The sequence below is a fragment of the Pseudorasbora parva genome, chromosome 24 (assembly GCF_024679245.1).
Source record: "Pseudorasbora parva isolate DD20220531a chromosome 24, ASM2467924v1, whole genome shotgun sequence".
Lineage (NCBI taxonomy): Eukaryota > Metazoa > Chordata > Actinopteri > Cypriniformes > Gobionidae > Pseudorasbora > Pseudorasbora parva.
The window spans coordinates 734,865-759,864 of record NC_090195.1 but is presented as its reverse complement, the minus strand read 5'-3'; the positions used below and the strand labels follow the sequence as shown (position 1 = coordinate 759,864).

The 25,000-nt window shown below is 43.0% G+C and overlaps 1 protein-coding gene across 1 annotated transcript in view; it reads right to left on the bottom strand.

Moving 5' to 3' along the window:
• Nucleotides 1–25,000, bottom strand: part of lama1 (laminin, alpha 1) — a 93,673-nt gene that overhangs the window by 18,072 nt on the left and 50,601 nt on the right. Inside the window, exons 26-47 of the mRNA XM_067434769.1 lie at nt 24,962–25,000; nt 23,433–23,560; nt 22,698–22,818; nt 19,850–19,990; nt 19,644–19,762; nt 16,349–16,435; nt 16,073–16,266; nt 12,218–12,360; nt 11,184–11,282; nt 10,964–11,075; nt 9,582–9,744; nt 9,151–9,346; nt 8,626–8,742; nt 8,074–8,237; nt 6,243–6,381; nt 6,060–6,162; nt 5,053–5,169; nt 4,654–4,836; nt 4,394–4,548; nt 3,855–3,998; nt 3,486–3,619; nt 1,175–1,322 (exon numbers count right to left, since the gene is read on the bottom strand). The exon at nt 24,962–25,000 is cut by the window's right edge and continues 147 nt beyond it. Coding sequence (XP_067290870.1) covers nt 1,175–1,322; nt 3,486–3,619; nt 3,855–3,998; nt 4,394–4,548; nt 4,654–4,836; nt 5,053–5,169; nt 6,060–6,162; nt 6,243–6,381; nt 8,074–8,237; nt 8,626–8,742; nt 9,151–9,346; nt 9,582–9,744; nt 10,964–11,075; nt 11,184–11,282; nt 12,218–12,360; nt 16,073–16,266; nt 16,349–16,435; nt 19,644–19,762; nt 19,850–19,990; nt 22,698–22,818; nt 23,433–23,560; nt 24,962–25,000 — 2,946 coding nt within the window. The remainder of the gene's footprint in view (nt 1–1,174; nt 1,323–3,485; nt 3,620–3,854; nt 3,999–4,393; nt 4,549–4,653; nt 4,837–5,052; nt 5,170–6,059; nt 6,163–6,242; nt 6,382–8,073; nt 8,238–8,625; nt 8,743–9,150; nt 9,347–9,581; nt 9,745–10,963; nt 11,076–11,183; nt 11,283–12,217; nt 12,361–16,072; nt 16,267–16,348; nt 16,436–19,643; nt 19,763–19,849; nt 19,991–22,697; nt 22,819–23,432; nt 23,561–24,961) is intronic.

The following is a 25,000-nucleotide window of genomic DNA, read 5'->3' as shown; positions in this document are numbered from 1 at the left end:
TGTGTGTAGTTCTGATCTTGACTCATGGGCTTGCGAGTGCCGTCAAGATTAATCTCTGGTGCCGTGCACTTGCCGCTAGAGCCCGCCCACTCGCTGTTCTGATTGGCTGTGGTTTTTGATTGATTAGTTGCATCTCGTAGTGGCGTCGTGTCTTGTTAGGACAGACAAGTTGTTTTCCGCTGGAATCTTATCGCCTCGCGTGTCGTTAGAATCAATCACTCATCTTTATTTCTATCGCTCTTCTCCAGCGCCGATTGTGTCAGAGCAGCTTCAGTGTTAAACAGGACAATACTGCAGCAGAATTAGATTTGGCTGTACAGTCGTTCTGAAGTAAACAGTGATGTTATCAGCTTATTTTAATTTATCATAGAGTGACAATGTTGGCAGATCAGTATTATAGTTTATAGAATTAAATAAGACCTCATTCATTAATGTTATTTGTATATTTAGTTGAATAACTCTGATCATAATGTTAGTGTCCCCAACTGAGCAAGCCAAGCCAAAGGCGACCAAAGGAACCCAAACTCCATCAGGGCATGATGGAGAAAAATAAACCTTAGAGAAACCAGACTCAGTTCTGCTCTGGCCTATTAACACACCGTGGAGGATTATTATTCTGGACACCGCACAGCTCAGAGCTCAGAGGTCAGATTAGAGCAGAATATTCAAAACTGAACTTTGGATATGATGAACTTGGATGTGAACTTCCTGAAGTCAGATATAGTCCTAATGTCCAATGGTAATGAATTCTAACGCTTGCAGCTCTGGACAGTAAAGGCTGAAGCTCGTCCTGCAGTGTTTGCTGTTATGCAGATATGATTTAAGTACTTCTAGTAAATATTTTGCTGCTCTGTATTTGAACAAATGTACTAAGTGGCTCAGGTGCTAAATTATAAATACATTTAAAAAGTAATTTTAAAAAACATAAATCACTAAAGCTTTCAAAGCTTAGTAAAATATATTTCCCACGGACAAGACGATGGTGATGGCGGATGGCTTTTAACCCATGGTGTGTGTTGCTGGATTATGGTGAACCAGTTTGTTTAGTTGCAGACGGAGCTGCTTGCGACCAAACTGTCCTGCAGTATGACATATGTAGGGCTGCCTGCTTTGGTAATATATGTAGGGCGTTTATGTGTGTGTATAAAGTGTCTGATTAATAAAAAAAGTGAACCTTGATCTGACCGCCGAGCCCGCCGACGAACAGCCATGTGGATCTGCTGACGTCCATCACGCTGGAGGATCCGGACGCTGCGGTCCTGATGGTGGGAAGAGGCTCCGAGTCCAGCTGCTGGATGCTCAGGCTGCCCTGCCTCCCAAACCTGCAGCAGACGGACAGACGTCAGGGTGTGTGTGTGTGTGTGTGTGTGTGTTTGTGAGACGGAAGAGCTGAGATGAGGTCAGTGTTTGTGTGTGTGTGTTTGTGTGACGGAAGAGCTGAGATGAGGTCAGTGTGTGTGTGTGGGCATGTTTTTGTGACATATGAGGACCCAAATGTGTATAATGCCATGGGTATGACACAGGTATTACAGGAGAGGGTGAAATATGAGGACATTACCCATGGCCCCACTTTACAAAAGGCTTATAAATCACACAGGAGGAGTTTTTATGAGAAAGTAAAAATGCAGAATGTTTCCTGTGATGGGTAGGTTTAGGGGCAGTGTGTGTGTGTGTGTGTGTGTGTGTGTGTGTGTGTGTGTGTGTGTGTGTGATGGGTAGGTTTAGGGATAGGGGCAGTGTAAGGGGATAGAAAATACGGTTTGTACAGTATAAAAACCATTACGCCTATGGAATGTCCCCATATCTCACAAAAACAAACGTGTGTGTGTGTGTGAGAGACGGAAGAGCTGAGATGAGATCAGTGTGTGTGTGTGTGTGTGTGTGTGTGTGTGTGTGTGTGTGTGTGTGTGTGTGTGTGTGTGTGTGCGTGTGTGTGTGTGTGTGTGAGAGAGAGACAGAGAGCTGAGCTGAGATCAGTGTGTGTGACAGAAGAGCTGAGATCAGGGTGTGTGTGTGAGTGTGAGTGTGACGGAAGAGCTGAGATCAGGGTGTGTGTGTGAGTGTGAGTGTGAGTGTGACGGAAGAGCTGAGATCAGGGTGTGTGTGTGAGTGTGAGTGTGACGGAAGAGCTGAGATCAGGGTGTGTGTGTGAGTGTGAGTGTGACGGAAGAGCTGAGATCAGGGTGTGTGTGTGAGTGTGAGTGTGACGGAAGAGCTGAGATCAGGGTGTGTGTGTGAGTGTGAGTGTGACGGAAGAGCTGAGATCAGGGTGTGTGTGTGAGTGTGACGGAAGAGCTGAGATCAGGGTGAGTGTGTGTGTGAGTGTGACGGAAGAGCTGAGATCAGGGTGAGTGTGAGTGTGACGGAAGAGCTGAGATCAGGGTGTGTGTGTGTGTGTGAGTGTGACGGAAGAGCTGAGATCAGGGTGTGTGTGTGAGTGTGAGTGTGACGGAAGAGCTGAGATCAGGGTGTGTGTGTGAGTGTGACGGAAGAGCTGAGATCAGGGTGAGTGTGAGTGTGACGGAAGAGCTGAGATCAGGGTGTGTGTGTGTGTGAGTGTGACGGAAGAGCTGAGATCAGGGTGTGTGTGTGAGTGTGAGTGTGACGGAAGAGCTGAGATCAGGGTGTGTGTGTGAGTGTGACGGAAGAGCTGAGATCAGGGTGTGTGTGAGTGTGACGGAAGAGCTGAGATCAGGGTGAGTGTGTGTGTGACGGAAGAGCTGAGATCAGGGTGTGTGTGTGTGTGAGTGTGACGGAAGAGCTGAGATCAGGGTGAGTGTGTGTGTGACGGAAGAGCTGAGATCAGGGTGAGTGTGAGTGTGACGGAAGAGCTGAGATCAGGGTGTGTGTGTGTGTGAGTGTGACGGAAGAGCTGAGATCAGGGTGAGTGTGAGTGTGACGGAAGAGCTGAGATCAGGGTGTGTGTGTGTGTGAGTGTGACGGAAGAGCTGAGATCAGGGTGTGTGTGTGAGTGTGAGTGTGACGGAAGAGCTGAGATCAGGGTGTGTGTGTGAGTGTGACGGAAGAGCTGAGATCAGGGTGAGTGTGTGTGTGACGGAAGAGCTGAGATCAGGGTGTGTGTGTGTGTGAGTGTGACGGAAGAGCTGAGATCAGGGTGAGTGTGTGTGTGACGGAAGAGCTGAGATCAGGGTGTGTGTGAGTGTGAGTGTGACGGAAGAGCTGAGCTGCACTGCAAAAAATGCTTTTCTGACTTCGTTTTTTTTTTTTTTTGAATAATAATCTTGTTTTCTGTTTGAATTAAGATTATTTTTCTCACCCCATTGGCAGATTATTTATCTTATTTTAAGCAAAAACTCTCTTCATTTTGAGTTATTTTCCCCAAAACAAGACAATTACTTTTGCTTGAGTAGTAAATACTTCTTGTTTTAAGAATTTTTAGATGTTTAGACTAGAAACAAGACACAAATACTGAGTAAGAAGAGCATTTTGTGCAGTGTTAATCAGTGTGCGAGGCTCACACACACCGCGTGGCGTTGATCCGGTGCCACTTGTCGTTGTTGATCTGAACGCCGGGATACTCCAGTTTGGTGTGTCCGGAGCCCGTATCCCACAGGAACGACACCTTCCCATGCCGCATTTCCAGAGCCATAAAATCCTCCTGATGGGATTTAAACAGAGACTTACAGTAACGTATAAAAACAGCTACAGCTTTCCCGTAGCGCAAGCAATAGAGCAACGCCAAGGTCATGGGTTCGAATCCCAGGGAAAGTAAGAACTTACACAATGTGCACCTTAAATGCAATGTTATTCGTTTTGGATATAAGCCTTTGCCAAATGCATATTATGTAAAAAAAGATTAGAGTGTGTGTGCCAGTGTGGATCATGTGACGTACGCTGGCGCTGCTGCCCATGTAGAAGAGCAGGTTGTCGGGTTCGCTGGTCTTCATGGTCAGTGTGAGTGTGTTGAAGTTGCTGGACTTCACCTCCGGTCTGTACGCTCGGACACAATCCCGGTCGGCCGCGACGGCCACTTTAATCTGCAGAGATCAGAGTGTGTGTGAGCGAGAGTGTGTAAGACAGGGTGTGTGAGCGAGGGTGTGTAAGACAGGGTGTGTGAGCGAGGGTGTGTGTGAGAGAGTGTGTGTGTGAGAGAGGGTGTGTGTGAGAGAGGGTGTGTGTGAGAGAGAGTGTGTGTGAGTGAGAGTTTCATGTCCACATGTTGAAATGACCCCAGTCATGTTATATTTAGCCCTGGAAATGTTAATTTTAGCAGGGAACCCTGGCACAAAACATATATTTACCCCCCAGAATGCACCCCCCGCGATTGGGCTTGTTTTGGGCTAGTCATGAGTTGCCATTGTGTATGTCTTGTTGTGAAAATCTGGCAACCCTGGTGTGTGTGAGGGTCGGAGGGCACATGGCCGAGACTCACCGACGCCGCCTGTTTGCGGGCCTGATTGATCAGCTCTCGGATTTCCGACAGGTTTCTGCTCAGGTTCTCGCCCAGCGTCTGCAGAGGCTTCAGCCGGTCGAACAGCCGCTCCGCCTTCAGGTGAGCCTCGCTCAGTTTGGATGTGACGGCGTTGGCTGAGAGGCGAGACAGACACACACACATGAAGAGAGAGAGAGAGAGCGAGAGAGAGAGAGAGAGAGAGAGAGAGAGAGAGAGAGAGAGAGAGAGAGAGCACGCACCGGTCTCCTCAGAGTCTCTGACCAGTTGGCTGGCGCTCCGGCGGCTAATGTTGGCCGAGCCGACCGCAGAGAACGATTGGTCCAGCTTGAGGCGATAATCCTCCAAACGCTGCAGTGCTTTCTGTAGCGAAGCGTTCGCCGCCTCCGCCTGAAGCTTCACCTCGAGAATCACATCTCTCTCGCCTGAGGAACACACACACACACACATCTGCTTACCTGGGAACGCTCTGGGAAACCTTAGGAGAACGTTTGTTCAAAGCTATCTGGTCATTTAAGAACATTAAAAAGTAACATCCCATAATGTCTGAAGAACGATACAATGGAACGTTTCCTCAATGTTCAGAGAATGTTCGATGCTTTGATGTGTGTGTGTGTGTGTGTGTGTGTGTGTGTGTGTACCGTTGCTCAGGTTGCTCAGGACGCTCAGGGCTTCTGGGAGCAGATGAGTGAAGTTCTGAACATTCGCTCTGACCAGACTCAACCTGCTGCTTACTTCACTGACATTAAACACCAGCCCTGAAACACACACACACACACACACACACACACACACACACACACACACACACAGTCATCACGTACCTCTAATATAAATTAGTGAATGCTGTTTATGTCATTTGGTTCTGGCATTCATTGCAGATGGCGACCCCAAATCTGTGTGTGTGTGTGTGTGTGTGTGTGTGTACACGAGTGTGGGTGAGTCTGTGTGTGTGTGTGAGAGAGAGTCTGAGTGTGTGTGAGAGTCTGTGTGTGTATGTGTGTATGTGAGTGTGTGTCTATGTGTGTGGGCATGTTTTTGTGACATATGAGGACACAAATGTGTATAATGCCATGGGTATGACACAGGTATTACAGGAGAGGGTGAAATATGAGGACATTACCCATGGCCCCACTTTACAAAAGGCTTATAAATCACACAGGAGGAGTTTTTATGAGAAAGTAAAAATGCAGAATGTTTCCTGTGATGGGTAGGTTTAGGGGCAGTGTGTGTGTGTGTGTGTGTGTGTGTGTGTGTGTGTGTGTGTGTGTGTGTGTGTGTGTGTGTGTGTGTGTGTGTGTGTGTGATGGGTAGGTTTAGGGGCAGTGTAAGGGGATAGAAAATACGGTTTGTACAGTATAAAACCATTACGCCTATGGAATGTCCCCATATGTTACAAAAACAACCGTGTGTGTGTGTACGTGAGTGTTTGTGAGAGTCTGTGCGTGTGTGTGTGTGTACGTGAGTCTATGTGTGTTTGTATGTGTGTGTGTGATGCGTAGGTTTAGGGGCAGTGTGTGTGTGTGTGTGTGCGTGAGTGAGTGAGTGAGTGAGTGAGTGAGTGAGTGAGTGAGTGAGTGAGTGAGAGAGAGAGTGAGAGAGTGAGAGAGTGAGTGAGTATGTGTGTGTGTGTGTGCGTGTGTTCTACCTTCCGTGAGGTTCTTCATTGCTCCGCTGGCCTCCAGCATCTCTGAGCTCGTCTCAAGCGCTCGCGTCCCCTGCTCTGTGACTGACTCCTCCCACTCCGACGTCTGACAGAAAACAGGCCAATCAGCATCACTGGGGATTCTCATGCAAATCACATTTTCTAACCATTGATTGGTGGGCGTACCAGGTTGAGGGCGGAGCTTGCGTCCTGACTGGCGGCCTGAGCCAGATGTCCCGCCTCCTGTGTGTCTGCTCTGATGCTGCTGTTGGTGTGGCTGGAGCTGGCTGAGTTTACTGCAGCAGATCTGACCTCGGACAGAGAACTGACCACAAAAATTACAGCATAAACATCACATTTGATCGGTTTGGTGAGATTTCTTAGTTAGTGTGTAATGTCACTGTGATGTGACTTGTGTAACTGTAGTTAGTGTGTAATGTCACTGTGATGTGACTTGTGTAACTTTAGTTAGTGTGTAGTGTCGCTGCTTGAGCATAAACAGTCTCTGCAAAGTTTCAGCGCTGAACGTTCACTGCAAACGGAGATATTGTCTTTTAAAGTTACGGCAGTTTATTGACTACAAATATGACCGGTTTGGACTACAACGAGCTTCTTCCTGGGTTGGTGACATCATAAACCCTCGCTAGTCTCCGCAGATGTGACTTCTGCTGTAATGGGAAGGGGCGTGGCCTTAACCTGTGCTCGGCACTTCAGCCAATAAAAATACAGGAAACTACATTTGGCCATCTGACCAATCTAAGACCATTGCGTTTTTCAGAGGGAGGGGCTTCATAGAAGCAGGAAGCAGACGAGCCGCTCAAAGGTCAGACAGCGGTGTGGAATAAAGGGAGGATAGAAGAAAAATACAGCGTTTAAAAAAAAAAAAAGTATTAAGACACGTTATACTGCCTCCCATAAACACAACCAAGCCTAGGAAAAAACCACAGAACTAATGCTTTAAAGGGTTACTTCAGCGATTAGCATATGGCTTTGTATCAGTAGAAACCCTGGAGTATATTCGAATGATTGCGCTTCCCCCACTTCATATCCCCCGAGAGATTTATGCATTTTATTTCTGGAAAAATTCTTTCCATGACGCAAATATCGTCAATTTGCGCCATTGGAGGAATTATTGGTTCCATTTCACCTTTTCAACTCGCTCATGAGGGATGGAGATCGCACTCACAGCACAGCTCACAGCTGCAGCCTCAGGCATTCATGTTTAAACGGTGCGGCCAGCGGAGAAAAGCAAGTCTTTCAACTTCTCAAACTAATTCTTATGAAAGTTAAGCTTTCAAAGGCATGAACTGAAAACGCTGCAGACTGAACATGCGCTGTGAATCTATGCCACGGACGCGTTTACCTCAGCTCTCATCACGAGCTCATCCATGACTGTCAATCTGACTCCTGCAGCGTTTGGGCTGTGAGACTCCCTTAGCGGCTCACTCACATACTGAACACACACGTTCAAGTTTGTAATTGTAGTGTCTGTTCTCTACCTGAACTGATTTTATGAAAATGAACGCGGTGGGAAAGTGATCCAGTAATCTAGTAGCGGTTAGGATCCGGAGTGGTCTCGTAGGGCAGTAAAGCATTCTGGGAATTGTAGTCTTTCATCCCCATGAGACAAAAATAAGTTTTCTGTCTTTTCTCAGTCTAGAAGGCACAATTAAAAAATAATTTCACATTTCTACTACATTAATGACCCAGTTTAAACACTGATTCATCTTCCCACCGCTGAAGTACTCCTTTAAAACAGGCAAAATGATCTGCCAATGGGGTGAGAAAAATAATCTTGATTCCACCCCAAACAGAAATCAGATTATTTTTCTCACCCCATTGGCAGATCATTTTGCCTGTTTTAAGCAAAAACTCTTCATTTAGATTTTATTTTCAACAAAAGAAAAAATATCGTATGTCATTTTACTGATAGTAAATGCATCTTGATTTGAGAATATTTCGATATCTGGACTGGAAACAAGAAGAAAATACTAAATAAGAAGAGTATTTTTCGCACCTGTTAAGGGCCTGTGCCTGTTTGCTGAGGGCCTGGGCGTGATCTTCGGCCCTATACACCATCTGTAGAGCGTCTCTTTTGGTCAGATCCATCACTAAAGCATCCACATGCTTCCTGAGATTGGGACTCCAGCCTTCCAGATCGGTCCTCATCTCCTCCAGAGTCTGGAAAACACAAACGCATCACCTGGAATTACATCCACTGCGCCGTACACCGCAAAAAAAAAAAAAAAAATGAAGAGAGTTTTTGCTTAAAATAAGATAAATAATCTGCCAATGGGGTGAGAGAAATAATCTTGTTTTCTGTTTGAATTAAGATTATTTTTCTCACCCCATTGGCAGATTATTTATCTTATTTTAAGCAAAAACTCTCTTCATTTTGAGTTATTTTCAACAAAACAAGACAATTACTTTTTCTGGTCTAGTAAATACTTCTTGTTTTAAGAATTTTTAGATGTTTGGACGAGAAACAAGACAAAAATACTGAGTAAGAAGAGCATTTTTTGCAGTGTACAGGTCTAAAAAGAGTCATGTGATGCAGAAAGCCTCTTACTGCGGTGCCGTTGTCCATGTTTTCGGCCATATTGAGGGCATCGGTCAGCAGGTCTTGAGCTTCCTGTACTTGGGTTTCTACTTCCTGGTTCAGACGGCTCACATTGTTGCTGGAGATCTGGAGAAAGATATTTTTTTAATGATTCTCTGCTCATAAAATTGATCATAATCATAGTTAAAATTGTGAAATATTTCTCCAGTGTAAATCAGCTGTTTTATATGTGAATGTATAGTAAAGTGTAATTTATGTCTATGATTAAAGTTGCATTTATGTGATAAAACAGTAAAAATTGTGGAATATTACTCCAGTGTAATCAGCTGATTTATATGTGAATGTACAGTAAAGTGTGATTTATGTCTATGATTAAAGTTGCATTTATGTGATAAAACAGTAAAAATTGTGGAATATTACTCCAGTGTAAATCAGCTGTTTTATATGTGAATGTACAGTAAAGTGTGATTTATTTATTTATTCCTCCGGTGTAACTCATGTGTTCTCTCTGTGATGATCCAGCATTAGACTCACAGTGAGCTGCCTCTGGTTGGTCTGCATGTCCCGGATCAGACTCCGGCTGTGGTTATTGAGTCTTTCGGCCGAGTTTAGACTCTCCTGGACCTGCAGGAGCTGCTGCTCGCGTTTGCTGAGAGTTGAGGAAACGTTCTCTAGTCTGAGCGGCTGAGACATCTCACCCTGAACCCTCCGCAGCACAGACACTGCAGAACTGAACACACACACACACACACACACACACACACAACATTAGAAACTGAACACGTGTTTGCTTGTGTCAGTGATGCGTGAGTCAACGTATAAACATCCCGCACCTGACCGTCGTTTTCCGAATAACCCGAATATTGCAAAAAATATTTTGGGATGAGTCGTAACCACGGGTAACCGCTCATTTTGGATCAACCCACGCATCACAGGTGTGTGTGTGGGACGCAGGTGTTTCGTACCTGAGCTCGCTCTGTGCAGTCGTTCTGAAGTGTGTGAGATCGACGCTTCGGATCTTCTGCACCATCTCACTCATCTCCTCCAGCAGGAACGAGCTCGAGCCGTTCGTTTCATCCACACCGCCGGCCATCGTCACATTCACAGACCGCACCTGCTCCATCAGGCCTGGACCAATCACAGACCAGCAGAGATGAGCTCAGCAGCCAATCAAATCAACTCAGTAATACTGGGATCTGTTATTCACTCACTTATTTAAATCTGCCATTCTAGTGTTATTTGGATACTATTATAATATTTATTAACTTAGTTTTCATTTTTTAATTTTCAGTTTAATTTGTTCATATTTTAAAGTTTAAGTCCATCTAATATTTATAGTTATTGTATTTTATTTTATTAAAATTCAATTAGTGATTTTTTTGTATATTTCAGATGCATTACTCTTATAAAATAAAATAAAAATAAATAAATAAAATAAAAATCAGCTTTATTTCAATGCATGACTAAAAAATGTTTTGTTAATAAAACCCTGGTTTTAGGTGCATTACTCTTTAAAATAAATAAAATAAAATAATTGCTTTATTTCAATTAATGAAAATGTTTTGTTTTTTTTAAATATTAGTTTTAGTCGATAATAACCCTGGTTTTAGTCCATTACTGTTCAAATAAATAAATAAGGAGAGTAAAGTGAAGTAAAATGTAAAAAAATAAAATAATAAAATAAAATGATTTTATTTTGTTTTTTTACATAGTTTTAAATTATAATAACCCTGGTTTTAGGTGCATTACTAAAAATAAATCAATACAAATATAAAAATAAGCTTAATTTCAATTTTTTATATTTAAAAAAAAATAGTTTTAGTTGATAGTAACCCTGGTTTAAGTCCATTACTCTTCAAAAAAAAAAAACAATAAAAAAAAAAAAAAAATGAAAATAAATATAAAATAAATAAATAAATGGAATGAATAAATAAATAAAGGAAAGGAAAATGTAAAATAAAATAAAATGATAAAATAAAATGTTTTTATTTTATTTTTTATATAGTTTTAAATTATAATAACCCTGTTTTTAGGTGCATTACTCTCCAAAAAATAAATCAACAAAAATATAAAAATAAGCTTTATTTCAATTAATGAAATGTTTTTTAATATTTTCAGTTAATAATAACCCTGGTTTTAGGTGCATTACTCTTCAAAATAAAATAAATAAATCTAAAAATCTAATCAAAAAATCTAATCAGATCATTTATAAACTAAACAAATAAATAAATAAAATTCAATAATTGCTTTATTTCAATTAATGAAATGTTAAAACATTTTTTTTTAGTTCTGGTTAACTGGTTGTCGGTGCATGACTCTGGAGACTGATGTCAGCAGTGTGTGTTACCGTGGATGGCAGAACGAGTGTTACTGATGAGCTCCAGCAGATGATTGCCCTGTGTGAGTCTCTCCTCAGAGGTCAACAGCACATCTTCACTGCCATCAAACACTCTCTGCACCTGCAGAACACACACACACACACACACACACACACACACACACACACACAGAGCGTCAGCATCAGCAGCGGTCGCCGTGGTTACCGTGAGGAGGGATGCGAGCGGTACCTGCTGCTGCAGGTCAGTGATGTGTTCGCTCAGGTTGCTCAAGCCTCGCTCTCCTGCGGTCAGCTGATAATCTGGACTCTGCTCCCACGCCATCAAACTCTGGAAATAACGCAACACATGAAGCATTCATGCAATCAAAGCTTTATACAGGACAGGCCAAAAGTTTGGACACGTCACTATCTGTAATGTTTTTGAAAGAAGTTTCTTCTGCTCATCAAGCCTGCATTTATTTGATCAAAAATACAGGAAAAATGTAATCTTGTGATATATTATTACAATTTATGCATTAATAAATCATTAATAAATGCTGATGTATTTGTGTGATGAGAGCTGAATGTTCAGGATGGTTCCTCCAGTCTTCAGTGATCATGATCATCAGAAATCATTCTCAGATGAGGATTCATTACGAGTGTTGGAGATAGTTCTGATCACTAATATATGTTCATAACCTGAGAGATTTTTGAATGTGAGAAAGTAAAAAAATACAAATAAATAAGCAAATGTTTTAAAAATAGAAATGTTTTGTAACAGCAGTATACTCTACTGGTCAGTCATCTGGGCTCAGGCATTATTTTTCTTTCTTTTTTTTAAAATAAATCAATAATTTTATCCAGCAAGGATGTGTTAAATTGATAGTAAAGGAGATTTATATTATTTGAAAATATGCTTTTATTTTGAATAAATGCAGTTCTTTTGAGCCTTTTATTCCTCAGATATATACGTCAGCAGAACTGTGTCCAGCACTCGTAATGAATCCTCATCTGAGAATGATTTCTGATGATCATGATCACTGAAGACTGGAGGAACCATCCTGAACATTCAGCTCTGAGCACACAAATAAATCAGCATTTATTAATGATTTATTAATGCATAAATTGTAATAATATATCACAAGATTACATTTTTTCTGTATTTTTGATCAAATAAATGCAGGCTTGATGAGCAGAAGAAACTTCTTTCAAAAACATTACAGATAGTGACGTGTCCAAACTTTTGGCCGGTCCTGTAAATGCAGAAGAGCTCCGGTGACTGACCTTGACCTCTCGGGTCTGGTTCTCCAAGGTCATCAGCTGGCTGTAGGGGGCGATAACGACACCGGAGAGGTTCAGAGACGCCACTGACCCGTCTAAAGCGTCCAGATCATCCAACAGAACTCCGGTGCAGCCGTCATCACACGCTGCAGAAACATCAGCTGGATCAACACACTGACCAACATCAGCATCTACTGAACCCAATCAACACACTGACCAACATCAGCATCTACTGAACCCAATCAACATCTACTGAACCCAATCAACACACTGACCAACATCAGCATCTACTGAACCCAATCAACATCTACTGAACCCAATCAACACACTGACCAACATCAGCATCTACTGAACCCAATCAACATCTACTGAACCCAATCAACACACTGACCAACATCAGCATCTACTGAACCCAATCAACACACAACTGAACCCAATCAACACACAACTGAACCGAATCAGCATCTACTGAACCCAATCAACACACAACTGAACCGAATCAACATCTACTGAACCCAATCAACACACAACTGAACCGAATCAGCATCTACTGAACCCAATCAACACACAACTGAAACGAATCAACATCTACTGAACCCAATCAACACTCAACTGAACCGAATCAACATCTACTGAACCCAATCAACACACAACTGAACCCAATCAACACACAACTGAATTGAATCAACATCCACTGAACCCAATCAACACACAACTGAACCCAATCAACACTCAAATAAACCCAATCAACACACAACTGAATTGAATCAACATCCACTGAACCCAATCAACACACAACTGAACCCAATCAACACACAACTGAACCGAATCAACATCCACTGAACCCAATCAACACACAACTGAACCCAATCAACACACAACTGAACCGAATCAACATCCACTGAACCCAATCAACACACAACTGAACCCAATCAACACACAACTGAACCGAATCAACATCTACTGAACCCAATCAACACACAACTGAACCGAATCAGCATCTACTGAACCCAATCAACACACAACTGAATTGAATCAACATCCACTGAACCCAATCAACACACAACTGAATTGAATCAACATCCACTGAACCCAATCAACACACAACTGAACCCAATCAACACACAACTGAACCGAATCAACATCCACTGAACCCAATCAACACACAACTGAACCCAATCAACACACAACTGAACCGAATCAACATCCACTGAACCCAATCAACACACAACTGAACCCAATCAACACACAACTGAACCGAATCAACATCTACTGAACCCAATCAACACACAACTGAACCGAATCAGCATCTACTGAACCCAATCAACACTCAACTGAACCGAATCAGCATCTACTGAACCCAATCAACATCTACTGAACCGAATCAACATCCACTGAACCCAATCAACACACAACTGAACCCAATCAACACTCAACTGAACCGAATCAGCATCTACTGAACCCAATCAACACTCAACTGAACCGAATCAACACACAACTGAACCCAATCAACACTCAACTGAACCGAATCAGCATCTACTGAACCCAATCAACACTCAACTGAACCGAATCAACACACAACTGAACCCAATCAACACTCAACTGAACCGAATCAGCATCTACTGAACCCAATCAACACTCAACTGAACCGAATCAACACACAACTGAAACCAATCAACACACAACTGAACCGAATCAGCATCTACTGAACCCAATCAACACTCAACTGAACCCAATCAACATCCACTGAACCCAATCAACACACAACTGAATTGAATCAACATCCACTAAACTGAATCAACATCCACTGAACCCAATCAACACTCAACTGAATTGAATCAACATCCACTAAACTGAATCAACATCCACTGAACCCAATCAACACTCAACTGAACACTAAACTGAACTGAATCCACACTAAACTGAACTGAACCCACACTAAACTGAACTGAATCCACACTAAACTGAACTGAATCCACACTGAACTGAATCAACACTGAACTGAACCCACAATGAACTGAATCCACAATGAACTGAACTGAATCCACACTGAACTGAACCCACAATGAACTAAACTGAATCCACACTGAACTGAATCCATACCGAACTGAACTGAATCCACACTGAACTGAATCCACACTAAACTGAACTGAATCCACACTGAACTGAACCGAATCCACACTGAACTGAACCGAATCCATACTGAACTGAACTGAATCCACACTAAACTGAATCCACACTGAACTGAATCCATACCGAACTGAACTGAATCCACACTGAACTGAATCCACACTAAACTGAACTGAATCCACACTGAACTGAACCGAATCCACACTGAACTGAACCGAATCCATACTGAACTGAACTGAATCCACACTAAACTGAACTGAACTGAATCCACATTGAACTGAATCCACACTGAGCTGAATCCACACTGAGCTGAATCCACACTGAGCTGAATCCACACTGAGCTGAACCCACAATGCACTGAACTGAACTGACTCCACACTGAACTGAATCCACACTGAGCTGAATCATCACTGAGCTAAACACACAATGAACTGAACTGAATCCACACTGAACCGAACTGAATCCACACTGAACTGAATCCACACTGAACTGAATCCACACTGAACTGAATCCACACTGAACTGAACTGAATCCACACTGAACTGAACTGAATCCACACTGAACTGAATCCACACTGAACTGAACTGAATCCACAATGAACTGAACTGAATCCACACTGAACTGAACCCACACTGAACTGAAACCAATCCACACTGAACTGAACCTAATCCACACTGAACTGAACCGAATCCACACTGAACTGAACCGAATCCACACTGAACTGAATCCACACTGAACTGAACTGAACCGAATCCACACTGAACTGAACCGAATCCACACTGAACTAAACTGAATCCACACTGAACTGAACTGAATCCACACTGAACTGACCTGAATCCACACTGAACTGACCTGAACTGAATCCACACTGAACTGAACTGAATCCACACTGAACTGACCTGAACTGAATCCACACTGACCTGAACTGAATCCACACTGAATTGAACTGAATCCACACTGAACTGAACTGAATCCACACTGAACTGAACTGAATCCACACTGAACTGAATCCACACTAAACTGAATCCACAGTGAACAGAACTGAACTGAATCCACAATGAACAGAACTGAACTGAATCCACACTGAACCGAACTGAATCCACACTGAACTGAATCCACACTGAACTGAACTGAATCCACACTGAACTGAACTGAATCCACACTGAACTGAACTGAATCCACACTGAACTGAACTGAATCCACACTGAACTGAAATGAACTGAATCCACACTGAACCGAACTGAACTGAATCCACACTGAACTGAACTGAACTGAATCCACACTGAACTGAACTGAACTGAATCCACACTGAACTGAACTGAACTGAACTGAATCCACACTGAACTGAACTGAATCCACACTGAACTGAATCCACACTGAACTGAATCCACACTGAACTGAACTGAATCCACACTGAACTGAACTGAATCCACACTGAACTGAACTGAACTGAATCCACAGTGAACTGAACTGAATCCACACTGAACTGACCTGAATCCAAACTGAACTGAACTGAATCCACACTGAACTGAATCCACACTGAACTGAACTGAATCCACAGTGAACTGAACTGAATCCACACTGAACTGACCTGAACTGAACTGAATCCACACTGAACTGAACTGAATCCACACTAAACTGAACTAAATCCACACAGATTTTCACTATTTTCCTATTTATTACGGTGAAGCTTCTTTGAAACCATCTGTAGAAATAAGGTTGACTTACACACACACTGCTCGCTGACCAGCACATGTCTCTCCTCACACTGGTCACACAGGTGACCTCTGACCCCGGCCTTGCACTCGCAGCGCCCCGTGTGTCCGTCACAGATGCTGTGCACCGACCCCGCCTCACTGCACTGGCACACCTGGCACCGCCCACCTGGCTGAGACGGGTTACCATAATAACCGACCGCACACCTGAGAGATGCGGGAGAGAGCGTTAGTGCACGAGAGTGTGTGTGTGTGTGTGTGTGTGTGTTTGGATGTCACATGACCTCACCTCTCACAGTAACGGCCCTCGTATCCCTCCTCACAGCGGTCACAGCGGAAATCTCCCGCGCCCTCTAGCACACACGTCGCGCTGAAACTAAAGACACGCAAAATATCCTTTAATTATATAAATATATGCACTATTTATATGTTTATTTGCATACAGACAGATAGGGTTGGGTATCATCTGGGTCTGGTGCCTAAACGGTAATTTCAAAACGATACCGGTGCCTAAGCGATACTTTTAAAACAATACTGGTAACGAAACTGTACTTTTAAAGCGATACCGGTGCCAAACTAGTACTTATAAAACGATCCCGGTGCCTAAATGTTAATTTTAAAACAACACCGGTGCCAAACTGGTACTTTTAAAACGATACCAGTCCCAAACCGGTACTGGTGCTATATTGGCACCAGTTATATCAGTACTGGTGCTATATTGGCACCAGTTATATCAGTACTGGTGCTATGTTGGCACCGGCTATATCAGTACTGGTGCTATGTTGGCACCGGCTATATCAGTACTGGTGCTATATTGGCACCAGTTATATCAGTACTGGTGCTATATTGGCACCAGTTATATCAGTACTGGTGCTATGTTGGCACCGGCTATATCAGTACTGGTGCTATGTTGGCACCGGCTATATCAGTACTGGTGCTATGTTGGCACCGGCTATATCAGTACTGGTGCTATATTGGCACCAGTTATATCAGTACTGGTGCTATGTTGGCACCGGCTATATCAGTACTGGTGCTATGTTGGCACCGGCTATATCGGTACTGGTGCTATATTGGCATCGGTTATATCGGTACTGGTGCTATGTTGGCACCGGCTATATCGGTACTGGTGCTATATTGGCATCGGTTATATCAGTACTGGTGCTATGTTGGCACCGGCTATATCGGAACTGGTGCTATATTGGCATCGGTTATATCGGTACCGGTGCTATATTGGCACCGGTTATATCGGTACTGGTGCTATATTGGCATCGGTTATATCGGCACCGGTGCTATATTGGCACCGGTTATATCAGTACTGGTGCTATATTGGCACCGGTTATATCGGTACTGGTGCTATATTGGCACCGGTTATATCGGTACTGGTGCTATATTGACATCGGTTATATCGGTACTGGTGCTATATTGGCACCGGTTATATTGGTACAGGTGCTATATTGGCACCGGTCATATCGATACTGGTGCTATATTGGCACCGGTTATATCGGTACCGGTGCTATATTGGCCTTGGTTATATCGGTACCGGTGCTATATTGGCCTCGGTTATATCGGTACCGGTGCTATATTGGCCTTGGTTATATCGGTACCGGTGCTATATTGGCCTTGGTTATATCGGTACCGGTGCTATATTGGCCTCGGTTATATCGGTACCGGTGCTATATTGGCATTGGTTATATCGGTACCGCTTCTATATTGGCACCGGTTATATCAGTACCGGTGCTATATTGGCACCGGTTATATCAGTACCGGTGCTATATTGGCATCGGCTATATCGGTACCGGTTATATATTGGCATCGGTTATATCGATACTGGTGCTATATTGGCATCGGTTTTATCGATACTGGTGCTATATTGGCCTCGGTTATATCAGTACCGGTGCTATATTGGCCTCGGTTATATCGGTACCGGTGCTATATTGGCCTCGGTTATATCGGTACCGGTGCTATATTGGCCTCGGTTATATCGGTACCGGTGCTATATTGGCATCGGTTATATCGGTACTGGTGCTATATTGGCCTCGGTTATATCGGAACTGGTGCTATATTGGCATCGGTTATATCGATACTGGTGCTATATTGGCCTCGGTTATATCGATACTGGTGCTATATTGGCATCGGTTATATCGGTACTGGTGCTATATTGTCATCGGTTATATCGGTACTGGTGCTATATTGGCCTCGGTTATATCGATACTGGTGCTATATTGGCATCGGTTATATCGGTACTGGTGCTATATTGGCCTCGGTTATATCGGAACTGGTGCTATATTGGCATCGGTTATATCGATACTGGTGCTATATTGGCCTCGGTTATATCGATACTGGTGCTATATTGGCATCGGTTATATCGGTACTGGTGCTATATTGGCCTCGGTTATATCGATACTGGAGCTGTATTGGCATCGGTTATATCGGTACCGGTGCTATATTGGCATCGGTTATATCGGTACCGGTGCTATATTGGCATCAGTTATATCAATACTGGTGCTATATCGGCACTGGTTATATCGGTACCGCTGCTATATTGGCCTCGGTTATATCAGTACCGGTGCTATATTGGCATTGGTTATATCGGTCCCGGTGCTATATTGGCCTCGATTATATCGATATTGGTGCTATATTGGCATTGGTTATATCAGTAACGGTGCTATATTGGCATCGGTTATATCAGTACCGGTGCTATATTGGCATTGGTTATATCAGTACCGGTGCTATATTGGCATTGGTTATATCAGTACCGGTGCTATATTGGCATTGGTTATATCAGTACCGGTGCTATATTGGCATTGGTTATATCAGTACCGGTGCTATATTGGCATTGGTTATATCGGTACCGGTGCTATATTGGCATCGGTTATATCAGTACCGGTGCTATATTGGCATTGGTTATATCAGTACCGGTGCTATATTGGCATTGGTTATATCGGTACCGCTGCTATATTGGCATTGGTTATATCAGTACCGGTGCTATATTGGCATCGGTTATATCAGTACCGGTGCTATATTGGCATTGGTTATATCAGTACCGGTGCTATATTGGCATTGGTTATATCGGTACCGCTGCTATATTGGCATTGGTTATATCAGTACCGGTGCTATATTGGCATCGGTTATATCAGTACCGGTGCTATATTGGCATTGGTTATATCAGTACCGGTGCTATATTGGCATTGGTTATATCGGTACCGGTGCTATATTGGCATTGGTTATATCGGTACCGCTGCTATATTGGCCTCGGTTATATCGGTACCGGTGCTATATTGGCATCGGTTATATCAGTACCGGTGCTATATTGGCATTGGTTATATCGGTACCGGTGCTGTATTGGCATTGGTTATATCGGTACCGGTGCTATATTGGCATTGGTTATATCGGTACCGGTGCTATATTGGCATCGGTTATATCGGTACCGGTGCTATATTGGCCTCGATTATATCGATATTGGTGCTATATTGGCATTGGTTATATCGGTACCGGTGCTATATTGGCCTCGGTTATATCAGTACCGGTGCTATATAGGCATATAGCACCGGTACCCAACCCTACACACAGTCATGTGAGCTGACCTCTGACCCCGCAGCGGACAGGCACACAGCGAGCAGTCACTGATGGAGCCCTCCACCTTCCCATAATACCCGGCGGCGCACACGTGGCAGCGCTCTCCTGCGGTGTTGTGCTGACATCCCTGAACACATGATTGGTTAAGCCTCATTTAGTCTTTATTTGTGAGTTTGATGTGGATAAAGCAGGTTTATGGTCTGGATTTCCTCACCAGACATTGGCCCGTCTCCAGGTCACATGACAGGCTGTGGTTGTTGCAGCGGCAGGGGACGCAGGGCCGCATGATTGGCCGCTTTCGGCCCTTCATGTGGAGCTCAGACACGGCCTGGCGGTAATAACCCGGAGCACACTCCTGCAGAACAGAGCATGATGGGTAAAAACAACAACTCAACAGGAAACGATGTGGAAGCTTCTCAAGCAAACATCTTTATTGATGTTATCATCCTTGGTGTGAATGGGCCTTTAGATTATATTACAATATATTATATTGCATTATATTATACTCTCCCCTAAAGGATTATTAGGAACACACACTAATGCTGTGTTTGACCCTTTCTCCTTCAGATCTGCCTTAATTCTCCGTGGCATTGATCAACAAGCTGCTGAAAGCATTCTTTAGAAATGTCGGCCCATATTGATAGGAGAGCATCTTGCAGTTGATGGAGATTTGTGGGATGCACATCCAGGGCACGAAGCTCCCGTTCCACCACATCCCAAAGATGCTCTATTGCAGTGTTTCTCAAACTTTTTCTGCCATTCCCCACTTTGGAGGTAGGGAAGGGCTCCGAGCCCCACCTGTCACCCCACCTATCACCCCAACAAAATGGTAATTATCTAGGCTTTAAGGTTTCCTGTTAACATTTATTTTATTAACATCACATTTTAACCTTAAATGTGTCAAGTTAGTTTATTATTTTAGAGTTTTTTAAGGCAACGTTATTTTAGAACTTTTCACCTTTGTTTCCATGGCAACACGTCATGTTTATCGCGTGACTCACCACAACCGAAATAGCGCTGTATGACAGATTTATCGCTTTTAGTACGTTTTTTCTTTTTTATTCAAAATATTGACTTGCTTACCATTTTATCAACTATCTAATAATCCAATTGTTAATGTGTTTTGCCATTTAAAAACCTTTATAAATGATCTTATCTTGATTTTGGTCTATAATGTAAGATGGGCGCTGCAGCATTTGCTTTGAACAAATGCACTGTCAATCGGATTTACAGCACGTATATTCATCAGTTTCTCCTGGAGTAAGTAAGTGACCGCTGAACTGGGAGAAGAATCGAGTAAACTTTATATAAGTTACTTACACTATGTGTATCTGATATGAATAAATAATGTGGAATTCAAAGCAATTTTTTTCCTACCTTTGTAGCACTTTGAGATTTTCTATAAAATGTAATAAATAAAATGTATTATTTATTATTGTTATGTCAGCAAGTTATATTTGAATGGATTGTTATTGCTGCTACCATAGACACCAGTGTGTATTCCACAAACTCTAAATGTATTGTTTTACTAGTACTTATGTGTATTTAAATGCTACCTATTAAATTAAACCTAAAATAAACATTATGAGGTTGAAAACACTTCATGATGTTGTCAAGAGCTGAGCGCGTCCGCATCTGGCTCAGCGCCAGCCAAAGCGCGAAATCTGGCAGAATCTGGCAATTATGTCACGTCACTAAACATTCTAAATCCCATATGTGGTACCGTACTCTCAGGGGCACAGAAATAAAAATCTCATGCGGGACCGCTCAAAAGGTTAAGAGAGATGGGCAAAACATTTTTACAAATTTCGTCCCGTTTGTCGCGCCCCACTTGTCATGTCTCTATTCCCCACCAGTGGGGCGCGCCCCACACTTTGAGAAACGCTGCTCTATTGGGTTGAGATCTGGGGACTGTGGCGGCCATTTTAGTACAGACAACTCATTGTCATGTTCAAACAACCAAACTGAAATGATTGGAGCTTTGTGACATGGTGCATTATCCTGCTGGAAGTAGCCCTCAGAGGATGGGCACATGGTGGTCATAAAGGGATGGACATGGTCAGAAACAATACTCAGGTAGGCCGTGGCATTTAAACGATGCCCAATTGGCACTAAGGGGCCTAAAGTGTGCCAAGAAAACATCCCCCACACCATTACACCACCACCACCACCAGCCTGCACAGTGGGAACAAGGCATGATGGGTCCATGTTCTTATTCTGTTTACGCCAAATTCTGGCTCTACCATCTGAATGTCTCAGCAGAAATCGAGACTCATCAGACCAGGCAACATTTCTCCAGTCTTCAACTGGCCAATTTTGGTGAGCTTGTGCAGATTGTCGCCTCTTTTTCCTGTTTGTAGTGGAGATGAGTGGTACCCGGTGGGGTCTTCTGCTGGTGTAGCCCATCCGCCTCAAGGTTGTGTGTGTTGTGGCTTCACAAATGCTTTGCTGCATACCTCGGTTGTAACGAGTGGTTATTTCAGTCAAAGTTGCTCTTCTATCAGCTTGAATCAGTCGGCCCATTCTCCTCTGACCTCGAGCATCAACAAGGCATTTTCTCCCACAGGACTGCTGCACACTGGATGCTCTTCCCTTTTCACACCATTCTTTGTAAACCCTAGAAATGGTTGTGTGTGTAAATCCCAGTAACTGAGCAGATTGTGAAATACTCAGACCGGCCCGTCTGGCACCAACAACCATGCCACGCTCAAAACGGCTTAAATCACCTTTCTTTCCCATTCTGACATTCAGTCTGGAGTTCAGGAGATTGTCTTGACCAGGACCACACCCCTAAATGCACTGAAGAACTGCCATGTGATTGGCTGATTAGATAACTGCATTAATGAGAAACTGAACAGGTGCTCCTAATAATCCTTTAGGTGAGTGTGTATAGTTATTAATAATATATTGTTATACATTTTATTGAATGTTATTTTAGTTTACTAAGCAACTTATCAGTTTCTAAATTGAGATAAAGGACAGGAACTATTAGATCCATTTCTGAGTGTATTGTGAGGGACTGTAGATGAAGAGTGATGATGATGATGATGATTTGATCTAACCTGACAGGAGAGTCCGGCGTATCCCAGCGGACACTCACACACCTCCACCAACCGCGCCTCTTCTCCACCCTCGGCAACCTCCTCCGCCTCCAGCGCCGTCTCCATGGAGATATTAGAGATGCTGAGGAGAGAGAGACAGAGAACACGACTCCATTCACTCTCGTCACTTTGGCCCCATTCACACTGCATGGTTCAAGTGACCCAATTCCGATGTTTTCCTCTCATGCACCGCAAAAAATGCTCTTCTCACTTAGTATTTGTCTCGTTTCTAAGTCAAAATATCAAAAAATTCTTACATTAAGAAACATTTACTAGACAAGTAAAAAAAAGTATCTTTTTGGTAAAAAATAACTCAAAATGAAGAGAGTTTTTGCTTAAAATAAGATAAATAATCTGCCAATGGGGTGAGAAAAATAATCTTGTTTTCTGTTTGAATTAAGATTATTTCTCTCACCCCATTGGCAGATTATTTATCTTATTTTAAGCAAAAACTCTCTTCATTTTGAGTTATTTTCCCCAAAACAAGACAATTACTTTTGCTTGTCTAGTAAATACTTCTTGTTTTAAGAATTTTTAGATGTTTGGACTAGAAACGAGACAAAAATACTGAGTAAGAAGAGCATTTTTTGCAGTGTAGTCAGCAAATCGGAATTGTGCATCGAGACCTGCAGTGTAAATGCGGCCGTACGGCCCCTGATTGGTCCTGCTGTTATTCTGGAGGATCATGTGACTGACCGGCTCTGCTGCAGGCCTGACCCATAGGATGCCTTGATGAGGACGTACTCCAGGTTACTCAGCACAGACAGGAAGTCGGCGTGACTTACGGCTTCATCCGACACGGAGTTGAAATACTTCCACTTGTGCTGCACACAAGCAGGAAAAATGGTCAGAAGGTGCGTTTACATGAGCACTGTGATTGGTTTAAAAGTCCAATCCGAAGGAAAATGCTCCATATAAACACCTCAATAGGAATAAAAATGCCCGAATCGAATACTATTGTAATCGGTTTGAGAGGGGTGGGATAAACCTTCTCATGAACCGATCAAATGAAAAAATTCACCATGCTCTGCAAAAAATGCTTTTCTTAAGGCTGGCGTACACGGTGCGATTTTTGCTGTCGTACGAACTCGCAGACGATTTTTTTTTCTCGGGAGAAATCGCGTGGACATCGTGGATGCTCGTATCGTCGCGGCTCGCACCGTGTGAGAGGAAATACGAGACGAGCCGAGCACGTTAAGAGCACCTCCCGACCTTACGATCATTTTTAAACATGTTTAAAAAGTTCGGGGAGTCGGCCCGATTTTTACCAGCATATGGCTGTCCCCTATTGCCAAATCATGCACAAGCACGTCACATACGCTCAATCTATATGACTATTATTAGCTCAGTGGCTGCCACATACTGCGTTCACACACACACACACTTTCTCTCTCTCACGTGCAGTCTTCTCTCTCTGGTTGTTTCGGTTAAAAGGAATGGCTGTTCTCTGCTTTTCAACAAATCATTTTCACACCTTTTTTCTTTATTTCTGAAGCTATAGCAGCAACATTGAAAGCTCCGGTGTCTGCGTTTAACACAAAAACTCGTGTGATCGCGGCCGGCTCGCGGTGCAAACAGTCGTGCCGTGTTCCTGCTGATTTGATGCGATGATCAAATAAAATGACTCGTAGCGTCTGCAATATCTCACGACCTTCCGAGTGTCCGAATTCGCACAGTGTACGCCCGCCTTTACTCAGTATTTTTGTCCTGTTTTAGGTCCAAATATCTAAAAATCCTTACATTAAGAAACATTTAAGCACAAGCTGTCTTGTTTTGTGGGAAAATAAATTTAAATGAAGAGAGTTTTTGCTTAAAACGGGCAAAATGATCTGCCAAGGGGATGAGAAAAATAATCTGATTCTGATTGAAATCTTGTTTCTTGTTTCCGAACTGAAATCAGATTATTCTCCTCACCCCATCGGCAGATCATTTTACCCGTTTTAAGCAAAAACTCTCTTCATTTAGATTTTATTTTCAACAAAACAAGACAAATATCTTATGTCGTTTTACTAAATGCATCTTGATTTAAGAATTTTTAGATGTTTGCGCTGGAAACAAGACAAAAATACTGAGGAAGAAGAGCATGTTTTGCAGTGCAGATCGGTTTAGATAGCGTCTCATGTCAACAGTCCACTGAATCTTTCAGTCGGAATAATAAAAAGTGTGCACATAAACGTGACTAGAGAGACTGGCTTTACGACACGGCTCACAGACAGCAGACTCACCTCGGTCAGAGGAACTTCCTGTGCCGTACGGACGCCATT